Source organism: Pygoscelis adeliae, unplaced genomic scaffold (assembly GCF_000699105.1).
Source record: "Pygoscelis adeliae isolate BGI_AS28 unplaced genomic scaffold, ASM69910v1 Scaffold155, whole genome shotgun sequence".
NCBI classification, from domain to species: domain Eukaryota; kingdom Metazoa; phylum Chordata; class Aves; order Sphenisciformes; family Spheniscidae; genus Pygoscelis; species Pygoscelis adeliae.
The window spans coordinates 3,304,325-3,314,304 of NW_008824932.1; the positions used below are offsets into that span (position 1 = coordinate 3,304,325).

The following is a 9,980-nucleotide window of genomic DNA, read 5'->3' on the forward strand; positions in this document are numbered from 1 at the left end:
TCGCCCGGCCGCGGGGCGCGGCACTGCTGGGGGTGGGCTGGGGACCTGCCCCGTGGGTGGGCTGGGGACCTGCCCCGTGGGTGGGCTGGGGACCTGCCCCGTGGATGTGCTGCTCACCTCGTGGCCGGCACAACTCGAATAAGCGTTCGAGCATCCCACCGGCTCGATGCAACCTTGAACGTCCCGTTGCACCTGACCGAATCCTTGACAAATGTCGCGTAAAGTTCCTGCGCAGCTAGCCCAAGATTGATGTGTTTTCTGGAAAACAGTAAGCACGCTGGAGGCGGCGGATCCTCGAGCTCCCCTAGCCAGCCGCCCTCTCCCGTAAGGTGCGTGTGCCTCAAGGAGGTGCCCAGCCTCACGGTCGCTGTTGGCGTCTCTGCATGTGGGCGGCATCCCCGTGGCTCGGGGAGGGGATGGGGAGCAGGGTGCGATCAGAGGGTGGCTTAGGGCACCCCAGGCTGGGGGGTGCCTGGGGCTCTGCGGGGCTTCCTCCACCTGGGCTGCCACCAGGGCAAAAGGCCAGCAGTGCTGCTCGCTGCCTTTCATGGTTGTCTCCCTGAAGCCAAACCTTAGTTCTCGGCGATGACTTGGGGGTAGGAGGAGCATCTCCAGAACAGACTCTTCCTCGCCCTGCTCCTCTCTCACTGTGAACCAAGCGAAGCTCGAGGGGCACAGTCACAGCTATTATCTGTCGCAGTGTTATCTGTTCGCTTAAGCCTTAGTTGGGGGATGCTGAGAATAGAAGCTGTGAACAGTGCAGACTGGATGCTTGGTTTAATTTCTGTATGGTGAATCAAAGTCACGCCTGCCTTGACAACCACGAAAAATAGCTGGCACTTTTGGGATACAGTCTTTGCTGTTGCTTGACTAATCTCCTGCAAATGCCAGTTTATTAATAGCGCATCCTTATTTATTTTTTTTTCCCCCTCTTTCCAGTGTTCCCGATGCGCTCCGTCACTCCTATCAGCACACAGGGATCATGATAAAAACAAAAGCAACATCATTTTCAAACTGTAAATTTCCTTTCTGGGAAGACGACAAATACTATTGCGGGGCAGGGTTTCTAGAGCCGGGTTACAGAGTTTCTGTTTTGGAGCCAAAACAGCAGATTCAGTCAGGCTGCCAGAGCGTGAGTCTCGGGGAAGAAGTCGCCAGTGCTGTTTGACCCCACGTCTTCTCTAGAATTTCATCTTGTCCTTTTAATAGATCAATAGCGCAGATGGGAGAGATGCAAAATCAGAAGTTGAAAATAAATACGTTCTGGGTCACCTTTGTTAGCCAAAATGTTACAGAGTGCAAAAAGAATTGCTCCTCCCGACCTTCCCGCGCCTGTGGGACGGTCGGGTGCGTCCGTCCCCGTGCGGAGGCTGTGGCAGAGGAGGGATGACCGGCGCGTGAGGAGGACGCGCCACACGCAGCGCACCTGCAGCACTGGGCCCCTTTCCAAAAACCTGCCAGATTCAGGGTCTGGGCAGCTGCCACGTAAATGGTCCGGAGGGGCAATTGCGCCTTGAGGCACCGGTCCCGTGCCCCTGCGTACGGAGCGGGCTCGGCTCTGTGTGTCTATGTGCCTTCGTACGTGTCTGTGCTGCGGGGGTAAATATGGGCAGCTCTCTTGCTTCCTGCCACAGAAGTGCTGCCCGCAGCGACTGCAAAGAGCAGCGAGGGAAAACCATTGAAAATGCCAGGCAACACCTGCGGGTGAGCAAAACCACTTCTTAAATTATTGGAGCGATACCAGAGTTATGCGAATGTCAAGGAGCCAGGTCAGTTTATTGGGACTGTGATGCCCACAGGGAGGGGAACAGCCCCTCACCCCAGAGGGACCCCCGGACAAATGCGTTGGCACCTGGACCCTGCCAATGCCTCGATTTGCCGTTGCTCACTAAAGCAAGATCTGTTAAAACACAAAGATAGATTCCTTTTGTTTACCCCAGTACCAAGCCCCAGGTGAGGATGTATTTTTGGAGACAGACCATATATATATGACTCAGAGGAAACCTCAGAAAAAGGCTGTTGTGCTGCTAGCCATTGCAAATTACATTTCTGTAGTAAAATGTAATGCTGTTGACCCATAGTGGCAATAAAGCTTTGTCTTCCCTTCGCCTGGCGCGTTGGCTCGGGAGGATTGCTGTTCCCCTCACGCAGCCCAGGCTGCCGCAGCAGTATGGTAGGCAGCAGAGTTTGAGGAAAGTCTTGTTTTTAAGTTGCTTACAGCGTTACAGGAAAAAGCCTTTGAGAGGGGAACAAGCGTGTACAACGAGAAAGAGGTCTTTACCCAGGTAATTTTTAAATGCTTCTTGCATTTGTTGAAAGGATTTAATTCTGAAGGCTTGAGTCATCTGCGTAGCACTGGAAATTCAGAAAATCCCAAACTGAATAGTGGTGTTGCGGGCACGGGGTTAGAAAAATGCCCCCGTGTGTCAGGCTGGCTGCCTCGGCTCACGTGGTCAGCCTGCGCAGTTCTAAATGCAGGACCCCCGGGAGGGGAGGGCAGCTTGGGCGCAGCCTGCACCGCACTGCGTTCCCGGCACGACCGCAGCGTGCCGAGCTGATGCGGTAACACCTGGCAGTGCAGAAACAGTAGAGGCTGGTTCAACTCTGAACAGATTAGGGTAGCTGTACCCTAGATTTCAAGCGTGGCTCAGTAAGCCAGGCTGCTTACTGCTTCACCACGGAGCAGGGCAAGATGTGGGTAACACATTCCCTCGCAGTGCGGGGCAGGAGCTCTCAGGAGGAAGAGCCTGCCTCGCCTAGCCCTGGGCTCTCCTCTGCCTGCCGATGCCGCTCGTGGATTCGGCCGCGTGAACGAAGCGCCTGGCTTGCGTTTCACGGAGGCAGAGCGGCGGCAGGGGAGGTGGGAGCTGTGCAGCCCGCAGCGGAGAGCAGCACACAGGCAGGGAGGAGTGGCGGGGACGGCCCCGCGGCGATGGGCCATGCCCGTCTGGCTTTGGAAGAAGGGTCTGGGAGGATGCGTTTTATTTCCTACGTCTCCAGCTGGTGCTGCTGTGTCACTGTCAAGTGATGTTGCAAATATTAGGGAGCTGACATAACTTCCTGAGGGTCCCCACCGTGGCAGCGGTACGTAAGCAACTTTTCCTTTTGTGTGTGTGTGTGTGCACGCCTCCATGCAGAAGGGATTCCCTGCCTTATGCGTGTGCGTGGTTGTTGCTGGCGACCTCTCCACCACACCTCTGCTCCCGTGCCATGGTCCACCTTGCTTTCGCCGTCATTTCTTTAGGAAGGACTCGCATCGCGGCGTTTGTCACAACTGTAGCTCGTAGGACTTGCAAACAGAGGTAGAGCAGAGTCCCTCTGCCTCCCCTAACAGGGAGCTCCTGTGGGAAACTGTGGTGAGGGTCTGGGGGCGAGGGCTCCCTGTACGGACCTGCCTGATGCCCAAGAGCATCGCTTCGCTTCTGCCCGGGTTTGGGCCTCGCTTGTGGGTGTCCAGTGACGCGGGAAGGCTGCGGTGCTGACCCGTGGTGCTTTTCCCTTTCCCAGCCTTGAACTCCAGCTCCCCTCCCTCCCTGCCGGCCCGAGCAGCCCCCCCCTCGTTTGCCAACACATCTTTGTAACTCAGGTGTGAAACGGTTATATTTCATTTTGGAAAGTTTGAACGGTCCGAGGTACGCGGTAATTAGAGTTGCTGCCGTCAGCTTTCAGAGTAAAGGGAATGAGCCATGCCCACCCCAGCAACTTTTCTGAAGTCTCAACTAAATTCCTGTGCATTTCTGTGTAGTTGTCTTCTCCAGCTAACTGTGCCCAGCACAATCCATCATGGCTTTGACTTTGTTGCTTCGGCAATGGAAAAGTCTCCAGGTTCAGACAAATTCCCCATGCAAAGACAGAGGTACCTATTAATGTGCAAATTAAAATTATTTATGCGGAAGATGTCTGCAAACTGTTTTCCACCGGAACTGCAGAAAATTCAGTTGATCAGCGTCACTCGGACAGAGTGGAAGAGAGCCTGGTCTAGAAATAAACACAGAAGAACAGCACCGAGAGCCGTAATAGAGCACTCTAGGTAGGCAAAAAATGTCAGCAACGTAGGAAAGAAGCAAACAGAACAATAACGCATGAAGAATTTATTTGCTTCAAGGCTTTTCTTTGCCATGCCTATGAGAGCAAGCGGTGTCTGCTCGCTCAGTGTTCAAGGGCCTGTTCCCTCTTCGCTCCAACGTTCAGCTTTGGGCCTGGAGACCCATCGGGTGGAAAAGTCCACGAGCACGTAAAGACTTTTGGAACGGGTTTTTAATTTAAATCTTGGGTGAGTACGCTTTGAGCCCAGCCCCTCCTTCCTCCCTAAATCTTCCCAGCCCGTGTGAAGAAAAGGGGCGCTGGGTGAAGCCCAGCACTGCAGGCTTGAGGGATCACCCTGCTTTAGACTTCGAAACCCAGAAACTTGCTGCCGATCTGCTGCTACAAGGTGACACGCTCCTGGGTCAAGCCTTAACCTACCTTCCCCTGTTCGTCTGCCCGAAGCCCTCGCGGCTGTGCTGTTTGGCTTACCTCGGGTAGGCTGGAAAGCACAGCAAAATTACCCAGTCCTGTGGACTTAAGCAATCCCAAATTACTTGCTGGTCTGGCCTTGTAATTTCTGCCCGTGCTAAATTTATTCCAGGGCCAGCAAAGATTTTTGGCATTGCACAAGGGGGTCATTCAAGTCAAGTGTAGGTGAGGCTTAGCTCTGTGTTGATCTTTAGCCTGTCCCCCATGCTCATCTCTCCATCTCCCTTCTCCTCCTTTCCAGTGCTTCAGTGCTTATGCTTCGCAATGTTTATTACAGGGTTATAACAGGCTGATAACCAGGTTATAAGAAGCTGATAACAGGCCAAAACTTTCAGGCTGCTCGCTTTCTTTCCTGGGACTGTTAGAGAGTAAATCCAAAGTGACAGAGAAACAAGGTCAGGAAATAATGAAACGTGGCTTAAGAGAGAATATGCCACTTAGCCAAGGCAGATACCTACCATCCTCAGGAGATGAGAGCCGCAGTAGGGTGCAATTCAGATATATCCTGCAATGAAATACAGTGCTGTAAGTGTGTTTCTGCAAAACACTTGTCATGTAGTGACCGCAGCTGTGGTGGCCTCCTACTTTTTTTTTTTTTTACTATTTGTGGCTGAGCTCTGGGAGTTTGTGCCTGGTATGCTCGCGGGGGTGTTGCCCTCAGCCGCCAGCTGTGTGACGGTCCCCGGCAGGACTGGCTGATGCTCTGGGGAGGGATGTGCAGGTCCCAGCTGATGCTCTGCCTGCCCCGCTCCGTGCTGCGGGGCCGTCTCCCCGGGGAGGGCACCCCTCCGCCCACCGCGGGCAGATCTGGCAGGAGCTCTGGGCTGCTTGCTTCGCCGTGCTGCGAGCCGAAGAGCCCGCGCGGAGCCTGGGCAGTCCTGCGCTCCTCCAGCCGCTTGTGGGCAGCGCGTGGGGAGGCCGGCGAACCAGAGCAACACCGCTGCTGGGTGGCTTTTAGCAATGGTGCACTTGTCATCTTTGGCCTTCTCGGGGAAGCCTGCCAGTTCGGCTGATGGGGGATGTTTTACCGCACCCACAACTGCCGCTTCTGCCAAATAATCCAGGACATTGCACGTATAAACCATGCGCGCGGCACCCAGATAAGCTAAAGGCAAAGGTTGGCTCTTCAGAGGGCAGTGCTGAACGTATTCTGGACGCCCCTTCATATTTTATGGAGGTTGTCTCACCTCTCATTACTGTACGTGTCTATACCATATGTGTTTTTAAAAAATGTAAGGGTCAGAATTTAATCTGGAATGCCAGGAAGGAAGGGGTTGTGAGGATGCCTGGTATTTTTGCTTACACATACCACCTCCAGCATTCAGCCTGTTTTTCACCATCAGAGGAGCCCTAGCATAGCCTTCATTTCAAAGATGACTCATTTCCCTTTCTGTAATACTCTTACGTACCAGTGCTAATAATACTTCTACAAGTGGAAGTCATTATTATAAAGGACTGCTGATAAACTGGCTCATCCTACCTTGCCTCTCAGATGGTATCACGAACGGTAGCCTCAGTGTTTTATGTTCTGTCGGAGAGAGTAATTTTGCTTTCAGCCCTGGAATTTAATTAACTTCCAAAGATGTGCCTGCACCCATTTGGAAACTGGCGGCATTAACCAAATAAACCCACCCGGTGGTTCCTTCAAGACACTTGTTCCTTGAGCCTTTCGTTTACTGCGAACAGTCCGGGCAGGGTATCTGCTGGCTGTCCTATGCCCCGCGTATCAGGGTGAAGTAGGAGCAGCCAGGCGTGCCACAGGTGGTGCCGATAATAAGGTGGCGATGTGATTCATGTGAGGAGGGAGAAAGGCTGCAAAGGCAGCAGCAGTCACTTTTCCAGGCGCTGGCTGTAAGCCTAGCGCTCCCCGTGGCGTGCCCTTTGCCGTAGAGCGGGGGATGAAGGACTGTGGCGTTTTGGCTTTTTCCTGGTCCTGATTCGTGGATCCTGAATCCTGATGACTTTCTTTTAATGTGAAGCCATTTTTTAGACGGCTGGTGGGAGGGAGGGGGATGCAACGTGGCTGGTGATAACCGTGGCAGCGAATGATCGTGTCGCTGTTCTGGCATACGGCTAACACCAGCATGGGAAGGGTGTTATTTTAAGACCCCTCCTTTGCTAGTGGAAGCGTGAGAAGCAGAACAGCGAGCCATCTCGCGCAGCAACTGAGCTTTCATGGCAGACGCCAGTTAACCTGATTTTTGTATTTAAAAAAAAAAAAAACCACAAAGAAAAAAGGTTTGCTTTGTTTTGTAGCGCTTGCTTTGCACATGTCTCGCTGCACTATCCAAAGGAAGGATGAGGGCAATAGAAAGCAAATACATCCTCCAGGGACAGCCTGGGCGCCTTTTGTTCGCATCCTTCTCGCTGTGGATGCCGAGAGCCTGTTGCCTTTGGGAAGGGGGTGCTGAGGAGCAGAGGATGTCAGCGTGGCGGGTGCCCTGGGCACAGCTGGATGGGCTGCACCTCTCGGGGATGCTGGCCGGCTTTGCCTCTTGCCTCTGCTTCCCGTTACTACTGCTTGCAGCGACCTGAGAATACAACATTTCCCCCAAAATCACTGCATTGCAGTGCTCAGTCGCTAATTAATGGAGCCCTTGCTTAAACCTCTGGTGTCCCAAGCAGGGCACAAAAGCCTTTTGTTGTTAGGGCGTTAGGCAGGAGAACTGGTACTTTATGTTGCTCGTCCAGTTTTCTTTCTGCTGCCTCCCCAAGGATGCTAAGGTGATTATTTAATAACCACACCAGCGGTGCGTCCCAGCGGGGGTTCCTGCAGCACCTTGTGCGGCGGGCGGAGTGGGAGCCGCCGGGAACGGGAGAGCTGGTGCTGCCCTCGGAGACCTGCCGCGGGGAGCTGGGGGCGGGGGGGCCGCGGCTGGGCAAGGTGGTGATTTAAAGGTGGTGGCAGAAAAATTTCTCTTATACCTGTTTGCTTTGCAGGAGAGGGGTTGTAAGGGATAGGGAGGAAACTTCAGCTTCTCTAGCGCGGGGTGGGAGCCAGCTGTCCGTCTCACACCATCCTGTATTGCCGCGTCTCGTGAGCGAACTCTCCTTTTGGTCCCGCTCCTGATCAGGTTATAACATGGTGCAGTAAAACCGCCGCTTCCTTCGCTGAGCGGGATAATGGAAACCCCTTTAATAATTCAGGGGATAAATTCTGCGCTTCGGGTGGTGGATTTTGCAGGGAAAAGCGCAGAAATGGAGGTGGTTGTCGGGTGGGCTGGAGCGGGGGTTGCCCGTGCTGACTGACAGCCCTGTGGCCTCTCCTCTCCCCAGATAGTGATGTACATCGGCCAGGTCTCCAAGGACATCCTGAAGTGGCCTCGGCCCCTCTCGCCACCTGTCGTCAAGCTGGAAATGAGGACGGACGCGGAGTACGGGATGCCTTCCACCCACGCCATGGCTGCCACTGCCATCTCCTTCTCCTTTCTCACTGCAACCACGAACCAGTACAAGGTAGGGGTTACAAAAAGAAAAAAAAAAAAAAAGAAAATTAAAAAAAAAAAAAAAGAAAAGCCCGTGTCTGCTTCCAGCAAGCTACGGAAAACTAGCAAATCCAAAGCTGTTGCAGCTTCCAGAGGAGCTCTGTGTTTCTTTTCGCAGACATGTATTTTTCCCTGTTGTTACCCGTAGCTGGCCGATAATAGACACAAGAAGAAATCTAGCGGAAATCTCCTTTCTTTAGCACGAACCCCGCTCGGAGCCGCGGGTGGGCGGCGCTGCCCTGCCGCGGTTTGGCGGGTTCGCTGTGTTTTCGCACGCGGGGTGACCGTGGAGGGAGCCGCGGTGCTGCTGTGGAAGTTGCCCGGCCGTCAGCGTTTTGTGCTCGCCCCGTGCCCGCCAAGCCAACGCTGCACGTCGGGGAACGCCGGCTCCCAGGGAAACCAAAGGAGCTCTGTGTCGCCTGGTTTTCGTATGATGCAGGAAAAGCATCCTTGGAAATCCCCTGGCTCTAACCTGTGTCAGACTAGTAGCACACAACACGATTTGAGAGCCTGTTTGTCAGAGGAGTAGCAGCAGTTTCACTGCACTGGAGCTGTAGGCTGCCTGGGGAGATCTCATAATTATTTTCCCCAAACCTTCAGCCTTTTATCTTTCTAAAAGGTTTATTTTCTGGAAACTCATTTCTCCATGATGATTATTTTCGTTTCATTTTATGAATCCAAACACGTGTTTGCTGTACTCTAGCAATAATAACTTCCTGGCTGCATTGTATTTAAGTGTGTTTCTCAGCCCTCTCAAGCATATTTCAAAGAGAAACCCGTGTAACCAAGAGGGCTCGCAGTACGGCCGGGGGGTCTCGCTGTCGCAGTGCCCCTAGGTGTCCTCCCCACGGAGCCAGCGTGTGTGCAGGGAGAAAAGCTGGCCACCCGTTTGATGAAAGGTGCTGTGCCCTGGGGCTGTAACTCATAGAAACGGAGATCTCTGAATTAATTTAACTTCTGGACTCATCCGGTCCCAGCTGTGAAGCAGCGGGCTTTGCTCCTGCCCACGGTGCAGGGACGAGCGAGCAGGTCAGTGGTGCCCAAAGCTGCGCTGCCAGCCTCCTGCTCCCTGGTAATCGCACGGTAACTGGTCGGAGCAGCATGGCAGCGGGACGGGGACGGGGAGGAGGAGCCGTAAGATGGGATATTTGTCAGCCCTGGAAGGGCAGATCCATCCCGTGTGTCCGATCTGGCGAAAAGAGCTGGTCAGCAGCACTTTCTCCTCCTCCTCCTCGGTCGATAAGCTACCCGTGGGACACGCGGCTCTTCACGGGCTGTCTCGTACTTCCTGGAAACTGCCATGAAACAATAAAGCTGCTGTAAAATAATTAAATGATTTAATTGCCTCTATTAAGAAGGAAAAAATCTACCCGTACGTTACGCTGCTATCTTCTAAAGCTGCCCTAGTCATCAATTACAGATCTGAACTAGCTCTCGGGCTGCCTGCTGAGGGGGGAATAAAGTGGGCGTAAATCCTCCGAAGGCTTAGAGAAGTGAGCAAAAAATAGCGTTTTATGAACGGGGAGTGACATCTGCAGCCGGGTCTGAGCCCTCTATTCCGGGGGCTAGAGGACGCCAGGGGGAAAGGGTCAGGAGCGAGTTGTTATGCTTAAAATTTCCACAGAAGCATTTTTGCGCTGACCTACGGCCACCCTGGTCGGTCGTCAGCCCCTCGGCAGTAGATGGAGACTTTGTGTCAAATCGGGTGAATTAATTTCATTGATTTATATTTTGGGTTGGTTTACTTTTTTCAGAAAAATGTCCTTTATGGACTGAAAGGAGCCCACCAGCCCACTTGGTTTCAGGGTTTGAATGGGTGGATTAAGGGCTAATATGTTAAGCTTATTCTTTACCAAATGCGTGGGGTTTTTTTCCTTTTTAAATATTGATTTATTTCAACACTTCTTTCCATGTTCATAAGCAGCTGGGAGAGGGAATTAAGCAAAACCAGCTTCATCAGAAGACGGTTAAACCTGAAGC

At 53.1% G+C, this 9,980-nt stretch overlaps 1 protein-coding gene across 1 annotated transcript in view; it reads left to right on the forward strand.

The window, feature by feature from the left end:
• LOC103917899 (sphingosine-1-phosphate phosphatase 2-like) overlaps positions 1–9,980 on the forward strand; it is a 61,264-nt gene that overhangs the window by 43,556 nt on the left and 7,728 nt on the right. Inside the window, exon 4 of the mRNA XM_009325109.1 lies at positions 7,792–7,971. Coding sequence (XP_009323384.1) covers positions 7,792–7,971 — 180 coding nt within the window. The remainder of the gene's footprint in view (positions 1–7,791; positions 7,972–9,980) is intronic.